Below are 27,537 nucleotides of genomic sequence, written 5' to 3'. Positions count from 1 at the left end.
CCCAAATGTCGACTCACATCCCACTCCTTTTGTCTTTACTTTGTTGACCGTTTAAGATAGATTTCTGTCATGATTTTAGGCTGTCACCACAAGTTACTTTCTTAATTGAAAATTTATCACATGAAAAACAGACCTCCCCTCCCCACATGCAAGTAGGTGCCAAGAAGTACCACTGCCTAACACAGTTTTACTGTGCCTTCTCAGGAAGCTGCTGGCATGTCAGGTATTAGCCTGTTTCAGTTGTTGAGCTTCCCTTTTGAAACTGGAGGTGCAAAGAAGCACAGCAAACACCACAATCAAAATCATAGGAGTTGACAACACTGAATACACCCTTCTCTTAAATGGCTGCAATTCTTTTTGCAAAAGCCTGCTAAAGGAAAATCCAAGTTTTAATTTTTTCTTCGTGAGCACCACAAAGCACATCCTGCATCAACACACCACGCTGGCACCACCTCCATGGAAACCTAATTAAATAATCTGGATACTGTAAGAGAAGTATCAACTTCTGGGCTATTTTTCTTTTCAGGCGACCAAACACATGTACTTTTTTATAAAGCTGTATGTGGGTCATTCTGTGACAAATATTAAAGCTGAGGAGGATCTTGGTATGACTGCTCTAAAGAATAAGGGATGCAGAATTTTAAGCCAATAGGCTCCACTGTTAACTCAGTAAGGTTAAGGCTGTTTAAAAACCAAAAAATCCTCACCAAAGTCATGCTAACGTGCTCTGTTAAAAAGTGTTCAAATTTTAGCAGACGTGATGTTGTTGAGCCATCCTTGTTGCCAGTACCCTGTGGCTCTCCATCTTTGATTATTTTATTGTTCCATACTGCATACTGCAAGTTGTAGGAGTCAATGTTCTTTCTCATAACAATCGCTGGCTTTCCACATGCCAATTGTCCTTTGACACGCTCTGTTTTAAATAAGGGCTGAAGAGCAGTAATGAAGCAAGGGCCTGCCATAAAAAATACTGCAGTGCTCCATGGCACTGACAGCACACATGTAGTCATGCATTCAGCTCTCCTTTTTGGGACTATTGCTGCAACATGCTGGAGGTATGAGGGACCAAGCTGTAAGGAAAGGGAACTCCAGAGGTTTCAGATCTAAAAGTCCATTAATTGAAGACAAGTGTCTTTATGCAAGACAGGCTAAGGAAAACCTGCCTCACCCAACCCGTTTCTCTGTTGCTCCTAGCAATAATAAAAGTGGACACTGTATATAAGGTTGCCTTACAAAAGGCAAATATATTTAATAGTGCATATACAAATTAATGGTTTGATAATGCTATAACAGGCAGGAATACCTTTAAAGAAACCCTGAGCAAAAAGGAGGGTGTAATTTTTATTTTACACTTACTGCAACATTATTTCCGGTATTTGTTTGCTATAATGACTAATAAAAGGAATATGTTAAAACCAGATGTTAAAATAAAAGTGGGCATTCTTTCCATTTGTAGCTTATTTAAAAATCTAGAGAAGAGAGTTCTGCCCCATCAGCTTTGGAAATAGATGTTTAACATGGTAGAGAACAAGCTGAGCCTGAGTAACCCAAGACAACCAATTCCTTTAGCAGAAAGAGTGTCTTCTGTCATCAAAAAGAGCCATCTGGAAGAGTGTTGGCTCTGTGCCAGGAACAACCCTTTAACAACCACTCGTCATGTGCTTTAAGTTAAAATGTTCATAGTGGCACAACCTGGAGTGTTGGTAAAGGTCCTATTGGAGGAGCAACATATTCCTCCTCCCTCAGTAACCGCAAAAGGATGTTCTTCTTATTCTTTGGCCAGTTATAAATGTGAGTGTTCTGCAGCCAGGTAGGCACATGTTCCTGAAAAAAACAAGGAAAATAAAAAGCTAAATCCCATAAATCCTCTTGAATCTCTACCAGAACCTTTCAGATTCTGTCAGACCCTGCCAAGAAAGATTTCATTTTGTCTGTTCTAGGCACTTCCTGTAACAACAAGAAATGTTAATTTGGCTTCAGAATTGTATTTGGGTTCCTAAATAAATGAACTTTCTGTGATCTCACAGCTTGCCTGTCTCTCTTTCTCTTCTGCCATCACATTGGCTAATTTCACCACATTTCAAAGGAAGTCTGATCTCAATGACAGGCATCGAAAGGCTTGTGAAAATAAACATTGAGAAGAGAAGAGAGACGTTTCAGTGCCCCTAGCAGGGAAAGGCTGCCACCTTAGTAGCTGCTAAAGGATCCACGCAGCACATTCAACATTGGGATGAGAATCAGTAGGGAAAGACTGGGAGTCCACAGGAACATTTCACATCCTGGTAGCCCTCTCCCCTCCCCTTGCACCTTTCTTCACCAAGCATGGTGTCCTCTGACCACCTCCTGAGCAGAAGACTGAGGCTGATGCTGAGCTTGAGGAGAGATTAATACATTTCCAGATTAGCAGGGTCAAACCTCCACCAACCCCTGCATCCTGGAAAAGGTGCAGTTCTTCATAGAGGTTGGCCAGTGTCCATTAACGTAATGAAGCTGGGACCAACCACAGCCCTGGAGAGTGACAGCTGGCTGATGGAAACGAGCCTGCTCAGACCTCATGTTCCTTGGGAGGTTTCCAGACGAACAGCCTGGATGCATAGGAGTGAAGGGTTAGTATAGTACCACTAATTAACAGAGGGACTGATCCTTGACCAAAACCGGTTCATGGTCACCATGAGATAGAGATTTGTTTTGGAATTGGAGACACCAGAACATAGCCAAAGTGAGACAGCAGGTAAGCAACATGAGGAGCCAGGACATACAGCAGTTGGTCCCAGGACCTCTTGTTTAGCAGTGTTTTCCCAAGATAGCCCCTGTTAGGAACAGCACAGTTCCTGTCAAGCTAGTGGAGCTAGCTCCAAGAGGACAGAGCAAAAAGCGCCTCGCCAGGGGATGCCCTGGCATGGGCTGCAGATGTCCTGCTGCCTGCGAACAGCCTAGCTGCAGTCCAAACCTTTCATTCCCATGATCATGCTTCTCAAATCAGCTGTCTTTTCCTTGGCCTGTACAGCTGTAGGAACAAGGCTGCATCAGTTTCCCTGCTCAGGGAGCAGTTTGTGTTAATTGATGCAACCACTCTGTTAAAGTTGCAGGATTTAGACATTGGAAAGAGGTAAGTCACACAGGCACCTACAGAACCATTAGTATGAATTCACCTAGGCACCAACCCTGTTCATCTCACCCCTTGGCTTCTTCCAGAGGGAGCCTCTAGCATGGGGCAATCTTGGCTTAATGCTTTGGTCATCAGGTGGCCAGATGAGGAAGACACATTTCTGTGGATTGTTGTGATGCAAACCTTGAACCAGCAAGACCCAAGTTTCCTTCAGCAATGTACGATGGGAAGCTGGAAATGCCAGTTCCACCTTAACTGTGTGTCGTGCATTCCTTGCCTCATTATTCAGTTTCCTAATGAATGCTCCTTGGATCACACAGATCTCTTCCTGTTGGAGGTCGACTAATTTTCACATACCAGCAGTGCTTTATGATATGCTTTGTATGAGATTAACTCATCTAATAGCCACATCCCCAGATGAAACCTCCAAATCTTCATTTTCTGCTCTTTTCCATTGCCAGCTATGCTAATACTTGAACATATAAAGGACAGTATAAAAAAGACAAAATTGAAGTAATTTGCCTGCCAACATCATCCAATTGTACGTATACTTGGCAGTTTTTCAGGCACCTCACTTCCTCTGACTGCCTACAGACTTCATTACTGGAACTTGTTCAGGCTCTGGTGCTCTCCTTCCACCCATGATGTCCTCAGTTACATTATCATTAAGTAGCTGGAGGAAGGTAGGTGATGTACCAAAGAATTATGTGGAGAGCAAGACTAAAGCTTAACAGCAGTAGAAAATGCTGATCTGCATAATTTAATGAGAAAGGCATCTTTGAAAAACTGAAGGGTTATGTGGACTACAGAGGATGGGCAGCAAGGGTGCCTGGAGCCTGATGCTTTGATAGTGGCAGCTGGATGAACCAACCCTGGAAATTCCTTACAGACCACTGTCTGAGAGAACCACTGCTATATGCTAAATAGTCTTCTGATAAATAAAGTTGAGCCCAAATTAACATAACTTATTGTTCTGTCTCAGAGCCCCAAGGCAGCTATAATGCCTCCTGGGACACTTCTCTCTGCAACCCCTGAGGTGCCAAGTGGCTCCAGACTGTGGGGTTTGTTCACATGGTGGGCACTCAGGTAGCCCCAAGGTTAGGAGCTTCCCCCCATCAGACTGACTGAAAATGCTGACTGCTTCCCTGCCTTTGGCCTGCCCAGTTCCCACCAGTGCTGTCTTCCAGGTACTTACTGACCTTAAGTATCAGACTGAGACCATTCAGGAAGGGATCTGAATGACATGAAATACCAGAGGCACCATTCATTCCACAGGAGCTCACATATTTTACAAACCCAGGGACATATTTTCAAATTTCTGATCTTAAATCGGTGCTTAGAGAACTTCATTACACTAAAATCCGCAAGTGCAGTGGGACTGCACAGCCCTATAGCCATTGATAACATTGTTTAAATTTTGACTCCTGTTCCAAAATTTGGGCACCCAAAGAAATATAAAGAATTTTTCCATACTTTTATACAATGCAACTGTACCTAGGGGCAACATGATAGCTACCCAACAGTGCACAAAGCATTTAGTTATGCAAAGTTAACATGAGTACACTGCAGGAGATTCTCTCAGAGTGAGGTAGAAGGGATGGCACTCTGTTGCATTACTTATTTCTTATTCTCAAATGAATCTTCAAAACAAGTAAGGAGGGCAGATTAAATTGCAAGTCCTAAAAAATCCTAGTTTGCCTTTGATGGGCCCATCAAAGTTCAAGCAACAGCCTAGTACTTTAATATTTATTATACTCTTTTATTTTTATATCCTTAACACACCCTCTCCCAGACCCTCACTTCGCATCGGTCATAAATCTTGCCCATCTCACTTATCAGCATTGCATTTGGACAAAATTATAAAAGGGTTAATATAAAAAGCATGCTTCCTGGATAGATTGTCTCTCTCTGTTTAAAATCTTTCAGTGCTCAAGGCAATTTGAGTTTTAGTTGTACATTCATCATCAGAAATACATTTATATGCTGATTTATATTGTGGATTAAATGTTTTTTATTTGTGTGTACATAAACCTACAAACTTTTAATGTAAAATGGAGCTTTGGAATATTACTTATGGGCTATTAAGAACCAAGAAATTGAGTGTCTGGGTTTTAAGATTCCATCTGGTGCACTGTGATCAAAATAATATGCACTTAATCATGCGGCAAGTATATAAGCATGCATGTATGTTACCTTTTTGGCATTTGGAAAAAGCACAGGGATGAATCTGAAGTTCATACTTCCTTGCTGTATAAACTCGATCTGCATCTAGGATAGAACAAAATGCCAGTTTTATTGTAATGACACGACAATTTATCTTCGCATGCATCTGAACCCTACGTATAAAAACATTCCTTGCTTACTTAAACTGCTCTTCTGTTAAGTGATTTGATCTATTCTGGTGGACTCGGCGTTCTCTGTTTTGGTCACAATCTAATTCTTCATTGCTACAGAAAGGATACAGGAAAGATCTCTCAACATTTCTTGAACATTAAGTTTCATGGTGTGAAATAATTGTGGGTTTAGCTGCAGGTGCAGTCCCATGAAATCCATCTCAAACTGGTGAAGCTTGACTTGACTAACACCCCTGTTTGGCCTACAAAGGGGTGAAAGATTTCAGCCAGAGGCCAGATCTGTGTCTGAGCTAGGACCCAGCCTGTTCCCCATGGCCCTGGACACAGGCATCCCAGGGGTGGTAAGGACAGCAAAGTACTGCTGAGAGCTCATCTGCTGGTGACAGCTTCTGAGAAACTTGACTGGTTCAAGCTGGGGGATCAATGGCTTACAGGCTGAGAAAGGCAGGAAACTGCAAACCAAGGGAGAAAGGATCAGTTTTGTGGTTCTATGGGCTCTTCTGGGCTAAATGTCCATCCTGTGACAGGCTGTGGAGATGGGTGTCTGGTCTTCCCGCACTGTGCACTCCCCAGGAGCCCCACATTACATCTCTGGCCTTTGCTTTGCAATTCCATTCTTCAGTCAGCTTTACTGCTGTCTGAAAAAAGACCTCAGTTCCAGGATGGCTGAAGCAACTGGGGCTGGTTTAGAGGGAGGAAGGTCAGGCACTGTTAGATAAGATTGTGCTCAGGGCTATACAAGCGCTCAAGAAGGTGAAGGAGGGGAAAAACATTGAACAATAAAGAATATGAAGAAATAAGATGAGCATGTTTAATAGGATTTTTCTTCCTTGAACCTCTTAGCAGATGTTAATGAGCATACGGAGCTGATGAGAGGAAGGATTAATGAATTCCAAAGAGGGGTGTTTAACTATGGGGATTATGGAAAACAAAGCAAAGAACCTGCCATTTGGAGACAGATTTGCCTTTTGAGAAGAAGAGACAGTCTTTGTAAAACAGCAAATGCATGTCCTTGCTTACCATCCTGTGGATGTATTTAGTATGTAAGCCGTGTTCATCCCTGTCCAGCTGGGATTCAGCCCCTTCCACATCCTGTTTGTATTTTGGACTGATTGCTATGATTATCATCACCGTCTTCTGTTAGAGAGAAAAGCACTTTTATGAAATTGAGAAACGCAGCGTGTTTGGTAGAGGCAGATCGGAAATCTGCCAGTTTGTGTTTTAAGTGATCTTTGTGTTCCTGGCAAACACAAGAGGATCTCATTCATTCTGGCAGGAAATACGGGAGAATTCATACACTCGTTCTCCTCATTATTTCTGACATCTCATAATATAGAAAATCTAAATGTCAAGAGATGTATTAGCAGCTACCAGTTGACACTTGGAATCCCTGTCATAAAAAGCTACTTTTTATCAGTGTGGAGTGTCTATGTGCATACACAGAAAACTTTTATCTTCAAATTCAGACCCAAATGTTTTCCAACAGCTTATGCAGAAGTGCATCTACTTAGTCATCTATGGCATTTTATATAAAAAGCTACTAAAGACACTGGTCTATGGAAACTACTTCTAAGCCTCTCAGTGGCAGAAATGACATCTTTTCTTGCTGATCTTAGTGAGGTGGCTGTGCAGAGAGGGGGGCTGTTGTGGATGGCCTGGGCAGGTTTAGGGGTACTGGCAGCTCTGTCATGATGGGCTGAAGGGAATGCTCCTCCACCTTGCTAGGACAGCCCGGATCCTGCCTCTGACCTGTTTAATCCCAGCCCCGCACTGAGCTCAGGTTTCCAGAGAGGGGCCATCCTTTATATCTGGGAAACATCTCTCCTTATATGGCAGGCCAGTTGAAATGCAGCAGATGAAAGCTTCCTGCTTGAGTTTACCTGGGGCCTGCCTTTCATCCCCGCCACATCAGGCTGTGTAAGGCTTCCAAGTCTGTGGCTCACAGTCAGCCTGGCACGTAATTAACTCCTTCCTTCTGTGCTATATCAAGAGAATCTGCCCCACCACAGGGTCAAATATGGTAAGGAGCCATTTTCCCTTACACTGGCTCAACATACTCCAGAATTACTTTTGCTTGTCCCTGACATGCGTGTAAGCATTTACAGATGTTGAGCGTTTGCAAGAGACATGCCCAGTTGCACACTTTCCCCTGCTTGTGTCCAAGCACTCCCTTCCTCCACACACAGGTAAGGGTTTTGAAGTTAGAAACTGCCTCTACAGTCAGTGAGAGAAACCAAGCATTTCTGGGGTGGGTAGTCAGAAAAATATCCTCAGGTGGAGGCAGGAGATTGTTCTCTGCATGTACTGGTTTCTCCTACTGACTGTGCACAAGTCCCAAAGGAGAAGTGCCAACTTGTATTTTAAGTGATAATGATGTTTTTGGCAAAAGCAAAGTCACCCTGTCTGCTGGTTTCAGACACAGTGATCCCAAGCCTAATTTGTCCTGATGCAAGCCCCAAGAGGCATGACTGCATTTCCATGGCAGAGGCCCCAGGCTGGCTCTGCATGCAGTTGTATCATGCCTGCATGGACACTTTCAGGAAACCTCTGTAGGGCTGGCTCAGATCGTTGAGCTTCCTTGCACACGTGGGGGAGAGTCCACCACTTCTGTCATCCTGTTCCTGAACCATGGAGATCTGCTCAGAGCCAGAGACCCAGTGGCTACTCAGCAAGGTGAGAATCCAAGGAAGCCAGCCTGTGATGGCACCTGTCCAGTGACAGAATCACCAGTTTGCACCCAGTTGTGCTGGTATAGTCCAACCACTTGGCTTGATCCTAAAGGAGATGTGCACTTACTGCTCAGGGGAACTTCAGAGGAAGTTGTTGCTGCAGGGGACTGCACTGGCAGCAAGATAAATCTCTGTTTTACTGCTTAGATAGATACAAAGTGATGAGAGCAAACCTATCTATCAAGCAATAGAATACCAGTTTCCAGTTTAGATGTAGGATGGTTTATCCAGAAGAACCCTTCAGTGTTTTAGGTATCAGTGCAAAAGCTACAGGTGAGAAGGATGAACATTAGCCATTGACTATGCAGCCTGGGATGAAATACAGATATCATTGTAACCAAGCACAGCTAAACCCAACTATTTAAAAAGGAGATGGAGGGACAACTTTTCCAATGGCAGCTTCAGGCTGGATGTAACAGGCAGCATTAGAATTTGGCAACAATGCCAGGATTAGCACTTCATTTGTTAAATGAAGAGCTCTGGGACCATCAGATACAGAAGTGAGTGAGATTTGCCCACTCTCTCTCTGCAAGGCCTTTGCCATTCCTGCAGGGGCAGGGAAGACAACAGTAGGGTCTTGCATTTTCATTCTGTCCCTGTTGAATATTAGAATAATTCAACCATTTTCCTCAGGTCACCTCTGCTATGAACAAGGTTAAATTGCCCTTACATACATCACCTAGGTAGCGCTCCATCCACTTAATGATGTCAATACCTCGTACCGTGTCCTCAAAGATGTCAATCTGCAAGAGAATGAAAGTCCGCGGTGAGCGTCCCTTCACCTTTCCTCCCCATTTTATGGCACTGATACAGCACCTACTCCTTTCCTTGTTTATGACAAGCATGCCCAATTCCCTTAGGAAAGAAACATGTACATACACTTCTCCCCTTTCAGTGCAGTGCAGAGTCGAGCTGGACAGGCAGCAAGCAGAGAGGGGCTGCTGCAGGCACACTCCTGTGCTCCCACTCAGCTGGCCCTTTGACTGGCTGCCCTGCCAGCCCCCAACTCCCAGGTATTTTTACTCGACAGAACAAGGTGCTGCCCACCTTCTCCACCTGAATAGCAGCTGCAAATGCCCACTATTTTCTGGCTGCAAGGGTATACCAAGTGTGAAGCTTTAGCTTCATATTGAACTAAATATTCAGGGTGTGTGGTGGGAAGTCAGCCAGGTCACTGATACTGGGTGCAGTAACCCAGACTTCAGCAGCAGCAGAGCAGTGGAGGACTTCATAGGACTGAATATGACCAACACTGCTTGCTTCTCTGCATGCCCAGTAAACCCAGAAACCAGCAATCAGTGACTGTGACCAATGGAGTAAGTATTAACTTCTCCAAGTTTTTGAGATAATAGTCATGATCTGCTCTCAAGTCCTTCTTTTTCCCTTTCTGAATGCAGAGAGCCTGTTTGTCTCCCTGCTTTGGGACCATTTTGCTGTATTTATTATTCTGCAGCAGGCTCCAAGAGTTGCCTGTCCAGCAAAAGTGCTATTAATGAACCTTCTACTCCATAAATCTATGGTGCCCAAAAGCTTTCTTATGAATTGGTCATACTACAGAACTGCTGGAGAGAAGTATAATTGCAGTCTCTGTAAAAAAATCTTTGATTCATGAAAATAAATAAGCGTGTGCAAAGCACCCACCGAGTCTCATTCAGTTTAATGATAGCCACTTGCTTAAATGCTTTCCTGGAGTCAAAGAGTGAAGGCTGAGGGGGTCAGATAGCACATGCTTTTGAAATAAGAAAATATGAATCAAGATTTTGATGAACACTCAATCCTAGAGCCTCTGTGGGCCTCTAAGATGAAGCAAACTCATGAGAAATCAGTAAAAATCTGAATGGCTTATGGCATTAGACAGTACAACAAAGACCTTTTCAGGCCAATGATTTTTAGAATCCCATTTAAAAGTATAACAAAGCAAAGTCACTTTTAAAGGGATAACAAAGCAAATGAAACAATGAGATGGGCTGTTTCATTAAGCTGTGTGAATTTTAGAATCTACTTTAAGATCTTTTTTTAGCAGAAAGTTACTCACATCTGAAGAATCAATGATGCAATAGCATGGCAGAAAAAAAAGGCAGGATGGGATGAACAAGAAAAGTGACCTTTTTTAATGCTGATACTACAGATCAAATATGAGACAATATTAATGGAATAGCTCACAAAACCTCATACTACTGCCCATCTGGTGTCACTAAATGAAATCTTCCAGGGTCATTATTAAAGATTAAAGTGATTAAAAATCACTTGAAAGAAGAATAAACTAAAAGGCGGATGATTTAAGTTACAGCTTGCACAACCAAGGCTAGTTCATTCTATTTGTATCTTCTTTAGCCTACAAAATGTGATAACCAGAAAAACATTTAAATGGACAGTGTATTGCCTCTGCTTTTTTAAAAATAGTCCCTTCCCTGGTTGAAAGTCTTTTTCCCCGGAAGGAATACTTACAGCAGTTTGAAATCCGTTTACAGACAGGAAGTTCACAAATTTCATAACCTCCACTGCTGTATCCACTGAGTAGGTTATAAAGACCTTGCCTAGAGGAGAGAGTCTGTATGAATACATAACGCATTCAAATACACCATCCAGAGGGTGAGACTGTCACAGCCCTCCTTTTCCACCACACTGCAGGTTCTGTCCACTTAGGTCTCCTTGGATTGTTTATGAAATGATGTGGGATAGTACGTGGCTCAGTGTTGAAACCAACCCCCTGTACAGACCCTTGCTCTAGATTTGAGCTCCTCCTGCCTTACTGACAAGCTGCAGAGGGTAAATCCCCCTGCTGCTCCCCCTGCCCTGTGGCCAGAGCTGCTTTTTCCCAGCACTTGGCCATACCTGAGCCTGGGCTTGCACCCAGAGCTTGTGTTACCTGCACTGGCTGCAGCCAGCACAGCTTTCTCCAGACCCACTGATCGGACACAGAGCTGGAGGGGCCCTTATGCATGTCATACGGCCTCTCCTTGGAACAGCATTAACCCCCTGTGCAGGCAGGATGCAGGGCTGGTGATAGCAACGTCCTTGCTCTTATGGGAGGGGTTTTCATGGATTTGCATCAGGGTAAACCAGCTGGCTGATCTAATCCAGGATGACCCTGTTTTACCCAGTAATTCCTCCATCTAGGACACACTAACTGACAAAATAGGGTCTACCCAAGAGTGGCATCTGGTATCATAACTCGCTCCTAACAGGCCAGAGAGTTGTGACTCTCTGGATTCGAAAGGTGATGCGCAGAATGAAGAATAAAGGAAAACTCAAAACCTCGGGAGACCTGTGGAGGGTTCTCAGCAATGGTACATCTCACCTACTAGTCAGCTTGGCATTCAGAAAGAAGCCATTTTTCTGAAACTTGACTTTCCTGTAAGAGTTGGAGAGTGAATGCATTTGTGGGGCTGGTGGCAATAAGAAGCACATCAGGCAGAGCCTGTGCTGCTCTCAGCATGTCCCAGAGTCCTCTCCATTCACCAGTTCAGGGAGAAACTGAGGTCAAGGCTCAACATATTTGTCTGGTTTGGGACAGGCAGAAACACTTTATCCCTAGGGCTTTGTTTCTTATTAGTCTTTTACTGTAAGCTCCAGCCCCTCCTGCCTCAAAGGGACATCCTGTTTAGCACAGAGTCATGAAAACAATCTAAACAGTATTTACTTTTTGTAAACAAAATAACAAGCAATTAATGACAATTGTATTTTCAGGATTCAAGGGGATAATTCCATCCCACCAAACACAGATACTCACACCCAACAGATGTGGTGACACTTGGTGTTTTCTTTTCTTGTTGTCTTTGTGTCTTAATGTCACTTCCCCCTGCCTTCTCCTCCCCCTTCACCCCTCTCGAGCTTTCCCACCTAAAGCTGTTAGGCCGTGCTGTAAAATCTTGCACAGAACAAATTTGCTAACCACTTACGCAACTCTTCTGGCAGATTGCTGGTTCTCAGAGTTCCCTTGGCTGCAGGGTTACTGAGAGGTCTTGGGACAGCAGCTGGAGATGGAAAATTGTCAGAAGGACAACCACATGCTTCATCCGGGCCACATGCCTTGGGGGGCAGCTGACCATTAGGTAGGTGGTTGTACAGCTGGTTTCTACGAAGAAAAGCAATGGAGGATTTAGAAAATACTTATTTTCAGGCAAAATTCAGAATTTTTCTTTTAATAACACACTAAGAACTTTATCTGCGTGTTAGCTGCGAAAAGTTCTTGCAGAAATGTTTGGCTCAGCACATCTGCTTAGTTATTACAGTGTCATTGGAATGGATACCTTGGTGACAGGCTACCACAAGAACTTTATTGGGCAAACACCATTAATCACAGGAAGTAAGTCACATCATAGCTGAAAGCTGTTCAGCTTGCAATTAGCAGAAGCAAAGGCTGTTTCTGAGTGAGAAATAATGCAGTAGATGTTGTTATGCACATATAGGAGCAGGGTGGCCCTTGGGTAAGTGCTTCCCATTATCTAAAGGTGAAGAATGCTTCATGGCACCTCAGATACTCTCATGATGTCCTGTACAGCGCAAGAGGCTCAGAGAAAGGTGGAAATGGGGAAAAATGGGTCTACAAGGACACTCCAGCTCCAGCTCTGGAGGGCATCCAGTTTTGGACAAACCCAAAGTTTTGCCAAAGGGAAAAAAGTTAATTTGTTGACCAGCAATGGCAGACTCAAATGAGGGTTTCTCGTATCAGGGACTGGCATTCCAGACCTGCAATAACCTTGCCTAATGTCTCCTTCATTGTAGTAAACAGACAGAAAGGGATGATTTTAGGAAGCTCAGCAGTTCTTGTCCTACTACACTTTGGCTTCACATTTTATGTCAATGGGAAGGCGAATCTATAGAGGTTTTTACTTGAGGTGTGCTTGCAGTCTGCTGAATCTGTTGGATGAGTGTTAGGTTTCTCTGAGAGCTTTTCCCCACAGAGCTGTGATGTTTAGTCAATCAAGACCACTCTCCTTTTTTTTTCTTAGCCTTCCTTAAATGAATGATGACAGGCTGGTCGCAGCATGTTTTCTGTTGTCACATTAAGATTTGGTTTATTCATTTCGGTGCAGATGTTTCCTGTTAGAAAATACTCTATAGGCAAATATTACCAACATGTAACTGCTGTTCCTGGAGTCAGCCTGCAAGCACCAGCCACGCAGCCACAGGACAGACCCTGAGTATTCTGGATCTGTTTTAGCAGAAGAAAGTACTAACAAAAGCAACACATACCTCATCAATGGCCACAAAAACACTACCCAGTGGCTAATTTACAGATCTTCCCGAAACGTCACCATATCTAACAAATGTGCCAGAAAATCAGGAGTCTGGTTTTAAATTTTACTACTGAAAAGGATACCCACTATTCCCCAATATTTTTACACTTTCATACAAACTCTTCAGTGCAATTCTCTCTGCTGCAGGTACTGCCTTATCTTGCTGTCACTTTTCTGTTACTGCCCTTAACTTTTCACGGGCCAGAGCAGAATGATATTTCAGTTGTCTGCCCTCTTTTTTCCTGTCCATTCTCACAGTTTTCTGCCCAGACCACATCACGTAAGTGGACATTTTCAAGCACAGATGCCTGTAAGTTAACACCTCTAAAAGTATTCTGGTACTTGAATAAAAATGGTCTGATTTCAGATATTCTCAAATCTTGAAGCTTCAATTTGTTGTTAGATAACTGAATCTGAAGGAACTCCTGCATGGACAGGACTTCCCATCTGCTAATGACATAAGAATATATGGCCTGGTAAATTAATATTTGAAAATCAGTCAAAAAGCCCTGGATGAAAAGTGCGAGACATTTTGCTATGAAAAATCATAGAAAAGGCTGCAAATTGCAATGCAGAGATATATCAGCAACTGATGGGGTTTTCTCCCTTTTGCTCTGCACCACAGAAGAGGTAAGAAGGAAATCACTGGAAGCCAGTGATTGAGTTGTCCCAGGCTGGTACAGTGTAAAGCTGAAGACCCCAGCAAGCCACCAAATTGACCTTTGCCTGTGAGCAGGAGAGCTCTAAGGTTTCAGCTGAGATACTTTTCAACCCCCTCATCCCTTTAACCTTTAAGCATTCATCTTCCTTAACTCGTGCACTTCAGGGTGTACTCTAACAACATATCAGGTATCTGGCTTTGAAGTTCTTTAGGAAAGGGTCAGGCCCCCATTGGGTGTAAAACAGCAAATAAAGAGAACAACCCAGCATCTCACATGTACCCCTGCAGCCTGGGCACACTCACAGTGCAAGGATTCAGAATTACTGGTTGAAAACCCACAAAATCAGATCAGAGGAACTTCCACTGCCCACAACCCCCAGGCCCCCCCGGCATACTTACGGGAATCGAGGAGGACCAGGGGAGGAGCATGTCCTCTGGGGTGGTCGAACTCCAGTGCCCTTGGGAGCACGAAGGTTTGAGTAATTTGGGATCACTTGCTGGGCCGGGCGGATAACTCTCATGCAAGGTCCAGGAACAGGAGGAAGTGGTTGTGATGGCTCTGCAAAATGTTGGTAAGGAGCTCTGCCATCTGTGAGGGTGAGAAAATAAAGGCAGCAACTATCATTTCAGCCAACACATTTTTGCTTCAGTTTGTGTTTATTCCTTTCCAGGCATGTTTCAGGAAACTGAGCAGTTTGGAGGCATTTGCAGGTATCTCACTCTGAAAGAAGCCAGATGAAGGAATGTTTTTGAGTCTAAAACTCCCTATTTCCCATTCACATACGGCATGGTTCAGATCCCTGCTCGGGGTTGGGCTGTTGGAACAGCTGACAGTTAAACATTCAGGGCTGCCTTGTCCCTGCACTTAATGTGCCTCAGTGTTTTTTGGTAGGGTTTTTTTTTTAAATTTCTTTTTGGCAATGACTTGTGAAAATGAATCATCCCAAAGTTCTCATGAAAGCAGACGCAAAATCCTGGAAAAATCAGTTTGCAACACTAAGGCTAAACAGACTGTGATTATGGTAAATTAAAAGAGGAAAAATAATTGCATAGTTTGTTACTTCACCTGTGTGAATTTTCTGTCTAAGTGACCTTTTAAGGCCTTGCTGCTGCTCCCATTGCCATCGAAGAGGCTGCAGGGGAAGCCTAAAGTGGTAATTTTGTGCAAGTAATTCTGAAAACCTTTACTGTTGCTGTCCACACATAATACTGATTAATAACTATCATACAGTGGAACTGTTGGCATAAACTGAAAGAGAAAGCAATGTAAGCTGTTTGTTTCCCAAATGGGGAAAAGGAATTTTTTTTCCCCTCAGTCTTTCTGCCTGCAGTTTTCATTAGGCAGCAGCTCTGTGCACTTCCAAGCTGCTGTGTGCAGATCAAAGTCCAGCCTGGCAGGGCTTATTAGCACTGCATGATTATGGTGTTATGAGCTGTCTCTAAAAGCAGCAGTACTCAAATGCTCTTTTCTCCCAAAACTGTTTCTTTAAATCCTTTTAGCTATTTTTGGGTCATGCTTTCCTTTCCGTAGCAGCCATGAGGACTATCTATTTTTTTTTTTTTAATGGGAGGAAAAAGAAAGAAAACAAAGCTTTGATGAAATACTCCAATTCCAGGAGCCAACACTTAAGAAAAATAACCCAACAAACCTCCAATCAACCCCATAATTACACAGATTCCTGATGAAATTGTGAGTCAGCAACATAGTATTTCTTGAAATTCTTTTAGGACATTTTCCCACTCCCCCTCTTAACTATTTGCAACAGGACAGGATGAAAGGGTCTAGGAGATTCCAAGTCAATATGGTTTCCTCAAGGATTCCTCATGACCAGCTCTAGGGAAGGTGACAGGGATCTGGTTTGGAGGTTTTAAGGCCAATGTTTCACCAGCTTCCTTTGGATCTATCTGATGCTACAGTATATTGGATGCAGCCACTGCTGTTCAAAGCACAGTGTGGCCAGGCACGTGTGCCCACACACTCCCACATCTCTCAGAGACAAATATCTGAAATAATGGTCCCCGGGCACATGGCATTGTTTGTTGTGAGCATTTCTTTGACTTCAGAAGCAGTTTTGCTGTTGTATCTCAAATAGCAGGTGCCCGGAGCCAGCTTAGAGCCTTCGGGCACAGTTGCTATTCCCCAGGGGAGGCGTGCAGAGCTTTGTTGTGCGTTGCCACTGCCCAACAATTATCTGAGACACAAGGACCTGTCAGGAGGTGATTTACGCTGTACCAGGCATGTGAGAAACAGGAGTACAGTTGCCAGGCTTCTTGGTCCTGACCAAATCTGCTCCAGCCATCTGAGTTTATTTTACTCTTTTTGCCCTCTGGATATGGCTGGAATGGTAGTGATTTTTCTAAAGGAAGCTTTTCAGAGTTCCTGCTTTCAAACAAAATGTCCTCATTCAGTAAATATCCTACTTCTCACGATGCCTGCTTGTGGAGGAGGTAAATGGAGGTAAATAGTGAGGGATGTTGTGCAACCAGCTCTTTGTCTGCTTAAGAGTTGAACTGAAAGGAGAAGGTAGGAAAAGAAAGCCAGAGGACATTTTCCAAATGTTAAGCTGTAGGCGTCGTTGAAAGTCCATCTGTAGCCCCTTCCCCTTTACAAAGTTCCAAAATCAAAGCTGGAAACTGAAACTGAGTTTCTGAAACCCTTCTCTTTCATATACCTAATTATAGCACATTGCTGGAATGACAAAACTCCTTAAACAGATGCAATATAAATGCTGTGGAATCAGAAAAAGGTTAAAAAAAATAATAAAAGGTTATCAGAACAGGCCTACAGCTTTTTATTACAAAGCCAGCCCAAAACAGGTCAGGGTCTCATGAGCCTAATGTGATATAAATTATATTAAAACAATGATATTGCTGTTGAATGTTCAAAGCTCACTTCATAACAGATAAAAATCTCAGAGACTGAAAAGGAATACTAATTAATAGCAGACTGTAAACTGCGCTGTGATCTCCCAGAGCCAAAACGCCCATATTGAGGGAGCCACATCAGTGCTCAGCGACACAATCACCAGCAGCTGAGGGGGCTCCATTTTAAGTAATGAGCTTTCATTTCAGCTGACAACGGAAAAAAAAATGAGGATGATGGATGTCACGCTCTTTTCACATAGAAATAAAACACATGGGTGAGTCTGGTCATAGTGCTGGGAGATACTATTTATGGAGATCAAGGGTAACCTCCCATCCTGATCCTGGCAGGAAATTCTCAACTTTGGGGATCCAAGGGGGAGCAAGGAAATCTATGAAAACAACAGGAATTGAGTCGGTATAGGAGGCTGCCGAATGACTGATGCAAGAAGGAAGGAAATGACTAGAATAAGAAATAACAGCAGGGAGAGGCTGTGCATGCTCAGCGTGACCAACAAAGGCTGGTTTCCAGGCAAAATCATTCGCTTGCATTCGATGAGTAACCACAACCTCTTTAACTTAGAGGTTTTGCAGCAGAGAATTCAGCCACATGACCCAAAAGTCTGAAATTGTAAAATGGACTGCAATTAGATGTTTAAAGAGGTTAATAATTGCATGCTGTGCTAGAAACACGTCCTTGACGAAGGATGGCTGAGATACACCCTGAGAACCTCCTGTGGGGTGAGAGGTGCTACTCACATGGGCCCTGTGGGGGCTGCTGTCCCAGGCAGCGGTGCCTGAAGCAGCCGTGGGCTTGCGAAGGGCTGTTGGGATGGGGCAGGTGCTGGCACATAGGGCACTGCTGATGCTCAGGCCCCAAAAACTCTCTGGAGATCAGTGGTCCTGGGAGGTCCTGGGGGTTCAGCACAGACACCAGTGGTAAGGGGGGCTCCAGATGCCTGAGGCCCATCACGTCCTGTGACTGGGAATTGTACCCTGTATCTACAGTGCCCAGCTCTGCCAGGAGTCTGTTTCCTGAGGGTTGCTGTGACTGTGAACTCCCTTGGCTGCTCTCCTCCAGCGAGTCCTCGGGAACATCAGACAAGATCTGTTCTGATTTACTGGAGTTGTGCCTGGTGTCAGCTGAAAGCTGTGATCTTGGCTGCATGCCTGGTTTGTCCATAGCTATAGGATGTGTCTTCGAGGGAAATGCTCCTGCTATTGATTCACCAGGGGAACAGAAGCGTCCATCTCCATCAGGATCAGTATATTTTGACCACAAGCTGCTGTCTGGCTCCATGGACAATGCTGAATGATGATGTACTGGTGCTCTGCAAAGGCAAGATGTGCTGGCCTGAGGTGTTCGAGCAACACATGGGCTCTGGCCCTCCTCATCCTTCAAATCCTCTCCAGAAGGCTGCAAAGCCTTTTCCAAGACATGTTCAGGTAACTGGGACCATGGCATGGATTCATCCACTTCGACTGGTATGCTTCGACCCACAAAAGTGCCTGAAAAATTGAGAGAACAAACACTGGAGAGGGACAGCCACACAGTCAAACGCCTATCATTCGTTATCATTCAGTGACTGTGAGCTGGAATACTGAAGAGCAATATGTATTCTTTATATTCTTTATACTTTAATGCTTTTTAAAAAGATGGCAGAAAACAGCAAGAAAGGTCTGGCTGACTTTTGGCAAAACAGAAAGTAGAGGGTTAGCTGGAGTGAAGCTAGTAGAGAGTTACAGTTTGGACTAACCTGATACAGAGGCCATTTCCAAATTTTTTTGTTGAACTGGAAGTGAGTCAGCTGCCTTACTGCAAGGCCAGGATTTTTCAGCAAGCTGGAAAACAAGAAAAAGGACTCTTGTGAACATGGTACAATTTCACATAGGCAAGAATCCTAAAATAACTCTATCTCAGATGCTGGAAAAGAAATAGCAGCTAAAGTTTTGGAAATTGTGTTGCGCAAACCAAATGTTTTTATGGGATTTCTGAAACTTACTGTTCCTGGTGAGACTGGAGGGGGGCAAAAGCAGATGAACTGTCTCTCAGAGGTAATTCTGGCACCTGACAATAGATCAGATTGCTTAGCTCTTTGGTTTGGTTTAGGCATGTCTCGGTTTTTGAGACAAAACTTCAGGAGGGAACACTCAGGAATGAGTGTTCCTCCCCTTTTCCTCTGTCAATGAGACAAATGGGTCACAAGGAGTGAAAGTGGGAAAAAGAAACCAAACTGTTTATTAACACACCAACAAAACAGGGTAGAACAGGGGGAAAAAACCTCAAAAGAGAGTGGGAACAGATACGTGAGCTTGGACCAGCTGGGGCCACCCTGCGGGCCTGCCCAGGCCATCCCCGCAGGCTCCGCAGACCAGTGAGGAGGGAAGGGAGGCAGTGAGGTAGGGGGAAGGAAAGGGAAAAAAGAACAAGAAAAAAACCCAACAGAACCATTTCCCAGCTATCTGGAACACAAAGGAAACCAAAAAGCAGCACAGCGCTCCCGGCGCACTCCCTCCCGAGCCCTGCCGAGACCCCTGAGCCCTTGGGCTGAAGCGTTCAACTGCCCCCTCAGGTCCATGGCTCCGGCCCCAAACCCCAGGTCCATCGTAAAGGCACAGCATCCTTGGGCATTGAGTGGACAGTTAAGGGATAAAGCAGCTTCATAACATCACCCCAGGACAAGGCATAATCCAGGGAATACAACCACTTGCAATTATTTTACTCCTGACCTTCTAATAACAGCTGATGCATCGAATCTAAACTTCACCACACACCCAGCTGAGTAATTTCAACTCCAAATCTTGTTTCCAAGTGCTTCTGCTTATTTTATCATACCATTTCTTCCAGTCTATTATCACATGACTGTCATTATTTTAAATTACTGAAAATTAAAAGACAATTTAGAGAGATTAGTTATTGGTTGGATCTTTTTTTCCTCTTTCCTTCAGAACTGACTTGGGCCCAAAACAAAACTATCACTTCCTTTTGGGACTGCTGTGAGTAAATTTGGTCCGACCAAGTGACTCCTGATGATGGATGCCTCTGCTTCATCCTCAGTCAGGATGATAACAGCAGTGATGGGTGAATGCTGAGCAGGCTTCAGGAAGTGCAGCCATCTTCATCCTCTTACAGGGTGCAGGTCAGCTTCCTCCCAGCAAATTCTCTTACCATGGAGTACAGAAAGATGCACTTGGTGCTCATCATTTCCCCAGCCATTTACCTTCTATCACACTGAAGAAGCTAAAATCCCAAGTAGGAGAGTTATCAGAGGAGAGGGGACTAAGCACTCCAGCAATGGGAATGACAACATTTGGCAAAAGAATCTGACATGAAAGCCTGGTAAAGAAAGTCAAAATCACAACATGTTTGAAGAGCTTTTAGTGATCCAAGGGTTTCTCCCAACTTCAGTCACAGTATCTTGAACAAAGAAGTCAAATGGAGAACAAACTTAAATGACCACTCTATAAAAAAAGAGTTGAACAGGATCACAGAGGTACTAAGAAGTGTCCCAGCCTTTATGCTGGCTCCCACAATGATTCTGTAAAAGCAAATGTTGTGCCCCATATTATGGGGCAAGGTTGAGGCTTCACATTCTTGCTGATCAGATCAAATGACACGTACTTCCCCCTGAAAGTACCTCTGGCACAGAAAATTCTGGGTGTAACATTTGCTGGGAAGTAGGATATAAACTGTGCTTTGCTGCTGGGCTGCAATGTAAACATTCCTCCTCTATGTAACTTAAGCCCCATCTGTGCAGAAGATTTGCCATATATTCATACATACCCCATGTTATATTAAGCACATCCACAGGGAGAGTTATCCTGGGATAATTACAGTGGGATAATTACACTGGTAAATTTTCCCATGTAGGCAACTCCTCAGAGCAGCTATTAGCTGCACCAGCACAGCGCACACGCTCCTGCTTCGACAGCTGCAGCCCCTGCACGAGAGTGCTGGGTCTGGTGCCAGAGCAGCTCCTGCCCATTCCAGCGCCCAGGCTGGGAAGGCTGACTGTCAGCCCACCACCATCACGTCCCTCCCTGAGCTATGCTCCCCTTTTCCTCTACGGCAGGTCACAAACACAGGCCAAGCCCGCTGCTGAGTCCCAGTTTTCCGACAGGCATAGCCATGATGGAAAAGAGAAAACCTCAAGCTCTCAGCACCAGCACAGGACCGTGACAGGGACTTGGTGCTGTGCTGTGGTGGCAAAGCGTCCTTTGCCTTGGACCTTTGGTCAGATGTCAGTTTAAATGATGACTGCCCTGGGATGGTGACTCACCAGGGCACTACAACACAGTCAGATTTACACCAGCCAGGCTGTAAAGCTGCTGAGTGGTCCCCTGACAGAGAAGCACCTGTGAAGGAGAGGTGACAAACACCCAGCAAAGCATCTGTTTTCTGCTTATCTCAACAGCTTTGTAAACCTGACCCTTGGATCAGCTGGCTTTGAAATACCTGCTCAGACATGCTTCAACTTGCAGATATTTCTGTATGTTTGGTTGTAAAGTGAATGACATGCATGCCTGCAGCACAAATCACATTGCAAACTCCTATTTCCCCTCTGAGCATCTCCAGTAAACTGGTTCCTTGTGCAAAATTCACCCTGGTGTTCACAAAGCACAACTCAGCTGTGGACTGAGGTACAGCTCCACGTCTGTAGCCACATGCACTATCTGATCATCCCTCCCATTTGATACAATCCTCAGCAAACATGCAAACTAGGCTTTCCAGAAACAAATTTGCAATGCCTCATACACTAAGATGCTGTTTTGATGGTCTCTGAAGCAGCTGGGTGAAAATGCTAGAAAACACTTTGAATTCAGATCCTCTGTATTCGATAGCCTTTAGTTTAGCACCGTGACAAGAAGAACAGATTTCTGTGAAGAAACCAAGATCTCAATCTAGAGCTCAATGAAGTAAATGGAAATCTCTCTATTGACTTTCGTAGGTTTTAGATTGGGTGTCAGATGGGATTTAAACGTTACTAAATTCCTTTGGAGGCTACAACCTCTAAAGTTTTTGGTCTTTTTTTTTAGTTCTGTTGCTAACATCTGGCTATCTATGAAACGAACTGTATGAATCTAATGAAAGGGACAACATGGGCAAGAAAAATTCAGGTTTGCTTTCTTGAAGTTTGTTATTTAATGTATTTAGTCTGCCTTTTGGAGAAGGGATATTAAAACTTTATTAAACTGTATTGCAAACCATCAGCTACCAAACTCTTCAAATGTCTTACTTCAGAATATTTTAAAAATGTCTTTCCTATTAGTTTAACCTCTGAATGGATAAACACCTCTTTATCTCCCAAATCAACTTAATATTTAAAAGACAGCCTTATTTCCTTCCTGTGTAACATGAGCTTAAAAAAATTACTCCAAATACCTGAGTGAAATAATTTGGTCAGACAGAAGAGACAACTGATTCCATCACTTATGTTTTTACCTGCAAAAATTCTATTTTTTTAGATAGGTTTTTGCTTAGACCCTGCTTTGACACCCACGCACAGCCCCTGCTCCCACAGGGTCGAGGTAGGAGGTACCAATGGGATGAGGGCTTTGGCATTAAAAAATAGGAAATGTGACTTCATCCTCCTCCTCCCTCAGTAGCCCTGGCTGGAGAGAGAAACTGTTACAACAGCAGAGCTCTGTCTGTAAAGATGGCCTCGGGGCCATTAACCCCAGGACATGCTGAACACTTTTTGAGCAATGCTGGCAAAGGCATGTGGATGGGAATTCCCAAGAGAAATCCCCACACTGCTGAAAATGTAAGAGATGATTCAAAAACATCCTCCTCCAACAGCAGTACTTCAGAGTGTTGTTTCTGCTCAGCTGAAGATCCCTGGCTTTTGGAAAAAGACCCAAAAGACCCCATTATCCCTCTATTTTATGTTGCCTTGTGCAGCTGAGTTTCATTTTGTTTCCTTCCACTTTTCTAGTTAGCTTATCCTGCAAATACAGTTATGCATAGGGCAGAAAAATGACTCTTGGTCTCCCATGTTGAAGAACTAGGGTAGAGGAATGCCTCAGCATACTGAAATACCCTCTGAAACCTGTAGCCTGATCCCTTCTCCAGCACAGAGGCTGCTGGAGAGCAGAGATCGTGTCCAACCTCATTCAGAAAGACACTGCAACTTCAAGTCAGATCATGATATTGCCAGAAAACATCAAGAATTTAATATCCCCCCTGCACCTCTGACTATTCAGGAGATTACTGATAACCAGCTGGAGCCGTTGCATGTACTTCTGCTTGTAATAAAGTGAAGAGGCCCTTCCTAGAGGGACAGAGCCTGGACTGCTCCCAAAAATGTCAAAGGAACTCCTTAAACCACTCTTTTTCCTTCTTTTCCTTCCTCTCCTTATGCACCCAGTTCTGCAATGTGCATTAATTCAGCAAATAACCTTTGTGGGTGGGTGCTTAGTGATTCGAGCTCCTGAGAAGAACCCCATCCCAGCTCCCTTGTGAGGCTTCCCACACCTAGAGAGGTTCTTCCTCTGCTTCTGTCAGGGAGACAGGGGAAGCCACCCAGACCTCCTGCTCACAGCCAGCAGCTGCTGGCCATGGCCACTCCTGGAAACCTGCAGGGAGAGCATGAATGAAGGGGAGCAAAATTCTTCTGCAGGTCAGTAGAGATGGACCTGAGCACCCAAGTTTGAAGCAATGGTAAAAGTCCCCTAAAAATCCTCCCATGGAGGCAAGGGGACAAGGGGAAGAGTGTTTGGCTTAGCTCATCTGTGCTGTTTTCTTGCAGCTGATTGCAAAATCCATCAGGTATTTATTTCATCTGTTTTCCAGCATGAAGACTTGTCAGGATGTGCTGTCCCAAAACACACACTAACCATCTATCTGCTTTTGATTAGAAACGTTCTGTCATGAAGGAACAGAGGAGAGAGAGACTGCAATGAGCATGGTTGTGCTCTCTGCTGCTTCTGGAGAGGGGGAAAATATCTTTGCTGTTTTGATCAAAGTTTTATTTGTCTACCTTGTTAAAACAGAAAACATTAGGATGAGAAAGAAACCTCACCTTCCTTGGTGCACAACACACAAGGACAGGGTTTTTTATTCACCAGTAACAGCATTTCTGAAATGGCAGAGGTAGAGATTAAGGCAAAGCTAAGATCACAAGGGGTGAGGATAGACAGGAATTTCTTGATTTCCAATTAATTCCTGAGTCCTTTGGCTGAATCCCTTAAGCTCCCTGGTGCTGCTGATATCCATCTGCAGGATGGGAGTAAGTGGATGCAGAATTTGCAAGCTGCTGTGAGGATGCACACGTTGAGATCCCAAGGAATGCTGTTGCCATGGGGTGAGATGAGCGTAGGTGTGTAAGAGCACTTGCTCTAAGTGCAGCCTTCTCTACAGAAGCACTAGAGGCAACTTTCCTCAAAAAAAACTAGAGAGAAATCCTTACAGGAGGAGCAGGTGTAAATGTGGGAACTGGTTTGGGTCTACAACTAAATAAGCACTGCCAAGGAAATCCAAGCTTCAGAGTTTCGCACTTCACGATGAACAATTTTGGCTGCTGTCATCACAGATGCTGACCCTCTCCCTTGGGTACCCTCCACAGCAAAGACTAAGGCAACGTGTCACATTCTTAGCCCAGACTTTTATCTCTCTAGGGCAGGTAATGTTTATTTTTATGACTTCTGGAAAAATTAGAAAAGGAATATGAAGACAATGTTCCTCTGACTATATGGTCGCTCTCATGTATTTTCTGAAGCCATGGCAGCAAAGGCTACATGTGCCAGGAGAACATACTTCAAATCTTCCCTGCACAGCAAACATCACATTCTCTTTTGCAGCACTAATGCTGCTTCACTGGACAATCCATGGTGCAAAGGCTAGAGCAGACCTGTATTTTTTTCCTTTTTAGTGTAGATATTGCTATACATGTTAAAGGAATGCTGGGCAATAAGCAGTAAGAAACTAGGAGGGTGACACCCTCAAGCAGGATCCAAACAGGCATCTCAGATACAGGCAGCATTCCCTGCCAGTTTTCTAAACTTTGTGAAATATGAAAATGTCTACAGTTATCTTTGGTATCCTTAAAAATGTGTTTTCCAGAGGCTACTTCCCGCCCATTTCTGGTGCTGGTACAACTCTCACAGGCACTTAAGAACTCCCAGTTTGGGATATCCCATGGCCCTGGGACATCCCGAACTCCTGTCACAAAACTGGGGCTGGCTCAGTGGGGTGGGATGGGGGGATCACCCTGAGGGGCATCACTTTCCTCAGCCTGCTTTCCTAGAGCTTCATGCCCTACATTGAAGACTCTGATTCCTAATAAGGAAAAAGTCCTGGTATTTCACAGGGCTGTTGTCTCTCCCATCCCTAACCACTCTCCCCGTTCTGTTCTGCAGCGAGAGGGCTGCGGGGTGCGTGGGCGGTGGGAGGCCGTGGGGAAGCCTGCGGGACCTGACATGTCTCCCTCAGCTGGCGTGAGAACTGCCTCACTTGCAGTCATGAAACGTGCAGAAATGTGTGTATCTTTCAGACATGTACCCTCTGCCAAACTTCAAAAGCCACTGCTGGGGGTGGGGGGCACTGACAGACACGAACACCATAATTGCACATGCCTTGCTTCCTGCCTTAGGAAAACAGAAAGAAAACTCAACTCCACAGGAAAAAAAAAAACAAAACAAAAAACCAGCATGCTTCCAGACACTGCCAGCACTCTGCAAGGGCAAGCCCTGCTTCAGAGGCTGACAGCACTGCAGGCAGCAGCACCATCAGCAGCCACCTACCCACCCTGCCCCAGCTGCCTGTGCCCCTCGCATCCCTGTCTCTGGCATCACCCACCATGGGTGGCACAGCAACATCTGGTCATGGTGGGCCACTGGCGTGGCCAGTCCAGGCTGTGAACCCAGCCAGGGCTTGCAGGAAATGGGAATTTCTGGTCTCAGGGTTGCTGGTGGTGCTGAGGACCAGTAAGCCCAGATGTGCCAATCTCAGTGCCCAGCTAGTGCTAACCCTGGAAAACCTGTATCCTGAAACTGGGTGAAACGGGAGCAGGTTTTATATGGCCGATTTTATCCTAGTCGAAAAGAAATACCACCACCTTGCTCTCACTTGTTTCTATACCAATGCTAGAGAGGATGGTGCAAAAAGGGTCTATGATCCCGTTTTATTCACTCCTTGCAGCCACCTCTCCCTCACCAGGTCCATGGACCTGTCCTATGCAGCCCCAGGTCGGGAAGGGAAGGGCAAAGGGAAGGGCAAAGGGAAGGGCAAAGGGAAGGGCAAAGGGAAGGGAGGAGAGGGCCATTGGCCAACAAACCACCTTGAGCCTGCAGAGCCGGGCAGGGTGGGAGCGGGATCAGGCCTGGCCGCCAGGCATTGCCAGGAAACTACGTAAATAGGCTGGACAACATTTCGACACCAGGCGTGTCCGTTCCCAGTGTTTACCCCAAACCCCTCCTGATTTAAAAAAAAAAAAAAAAAAAAAGAACAAAACCCAACAAACAAAACAAACTGCAGCGAAATGGCTGAAACATGTTGTAACCATCTGTGAAAGTCGGGCTCTCATGACACGAGAGAGGCGGGAGAAAGCGAGCGAGACAGCAATTTGGGGCGGGGGGGTGGGGAGGAGAAGCCCCAGCGAGAGCCAGGCGTGGGTCAGCAGCTGATGGCAAACAGGGCCCGAGACAGGCGGCACCTCTGACACTTCTTACCTTGCGGGCGAGGGAGGTTCGCGCTGGGCTGCCCAGGAAGGCGAGAGGGCTGCGCGCCTCCTGCGCTCCCCTGCGCGCCCGGGGCTCCTTCCTCAGCCGGCCGGGCGGTTTTCCCTCCTTTTACGACAGCCTCCCTGCCTCTCCCAGGTAAGCGGCAGAACTGGCTCAGCAGCAGGAAGTGGAAGAGCATGCACGGCACAGCGCGGCGGCGGGAGAGCCTCTGTGGGGGAGTGACACTTCGAAGCTCCCAGCTCCCTGGCAGTGCCTGCGTGCAGCTCGCTGCCTCTCCCGTGGGAAGCCGGGCTGCCTCTGCGTGAGCGCCGCGGATAAATACCTGTAGGGGAACCCCGGTGTGATTCCTAAACGGTGTGCCTCGTCGGGAAAGTCATCCCTTCCTTTCAGCCCTCGGTCGCGTACTGTCAATGCCAAATGTTAAATCAGCTGTGATTCAGACTACTGAAGACAATCACATGATGCGTGTAAGAACTATATAAAGAATAATAAAAAGGATTTCACGTCTGGTTCTTTCTTTTAGATTAGACTTCTAGACATTTCCAAGTTTCTACACTCTCAAGGAGCAGAAACTCGGCTTTCCTACAAGCTGAAACTGCTTCTCACAGCTCCTGAAAGCCGAGTAGCTCCTAAGAGCCCCGGTGAGCTGTCCCAGGAAAGCCACTCTGGCCGCCTCATCGGCAGCAGAGTGTCCCAGCCCACACCACTGTCCTGACCCCCATTCAGCGCATCTCCCTGCCGAGAAGCTCTTCCTGATTTCCAGCCTCATTTTCTTAGTTTAACCCTAGAAGGAGGTTGACTTAGCTGCAACCTGGGCACGGCTCCTCATCCTCCAAGTGGCCATGGGCGGCCGCCACATGCTGCCTCAATGCGCACACGGGGACATCTGAACAATCCC

General features: G+C 45.1%; 1 protein-coding gene and 1 long non-coding RNA gene across 6 annotated transcripts in view; one reads left to right on the top strand and one right to left on the bottom strand.

Annotated features, from left to right (window-relative positions):
* LOC120411700 overlaps positions 1–27,537 on the top strand; it is a 91,300-nt gene that overhangs the window by 33,877 nt on the left and 29,886 nt on the right. The window lies entirely within an intron of this gene.
* TRAF3IP2 (TRAF3 interacting protein 2) lies at positions 1,220–27,537 on the bottom strand. Of its 5 annotated transcripts, XM_019287712.3 has the most exons (11): positions 27,451–27,537; positions 26,628–27,043; positions 18,716–18,800; positions 17,718–18,467; positions 14,496–14,685; positions 12,095–12,270; positions 10,641–10,729; positions 8,867–8,935; positions 6,484–6,600; positions 5,303–5,377; positions 1,220–1,824 (listed from the first exon to the last, which is right to left on the bottom strand). In XM_019287712.3, exons 3-11 carry the CDS (start codon positions 18,729–18,731, stop codon positions 1,678–1,680), a joined length of 1,629 nt encoding a protein of 542 aa, XP_019143257.3. In that variant the 5' UTR covers positions 18,732–18,800; positions 26,628–27,043; positions 27,451–27,537; the 3' UTR covers positions 1,220–1,677. The 5 variants fall into 5 exon arrangements, 4 of the variants coding, with proteins under 4 accessions (XP_019143257.3, XP_019143261.3, XP_010401065.3 ...); XR_752137.4 differs by lacking the exon at positions 27,451–27,537 and having other exon boundaries at positions 8,872–8,935; positions 26,628–27,386; XM_019287716.3 differs by lacking the exon at positions 27,451–27,537 and having other exon boundaries at positions 26,962–27,383.

Source organism: Corvus cornix, chromosome 3 (assembly GCF_000738735.6).
Source record: "Corvus cornix cornix isolate S_Up_H32 chromosome 3, ASM73873v5, whole genome shotgun sequence".
Lineage (NCBI taxonomy): Eukaryota > Metazoa > Chordata > Aves > Passeriformes > Corvidae > Corvus > Corvus cornix.
Note: the sequence above shows the minus strand (reverse complement) of the source record. Positions and strands in the feature narration are given on the sequence as shown.

What these genes read in the sequence shown, in the direction of transcription:
- TRAF3IP2 (XM_010402763.4), bottom strand. Translation starts at nt 18,833, where the DNA reads ATGTTCACAAGAGTCCTTTTTCTTGTTTTCCAGCTTGCTGAAAAATCC. An exon ending in CTAAATACATCCACAGGATG is followed by an intron (nt 5,378 to 6,483) that starts GTAAGCAAGGAC and finishes GTTCTATCCTAG; the next exon opens with ATGCAGATCGAGTTTATACA. An exon ending in TTTTTCCAAATGCCAAAAAG is followed by an intron (nt 1,825 to 5,302) that starts GTAACATACATG and finishes TGTTTTTTTCAG; the next exon opens with GAACATGTGCCTACCTGGCT.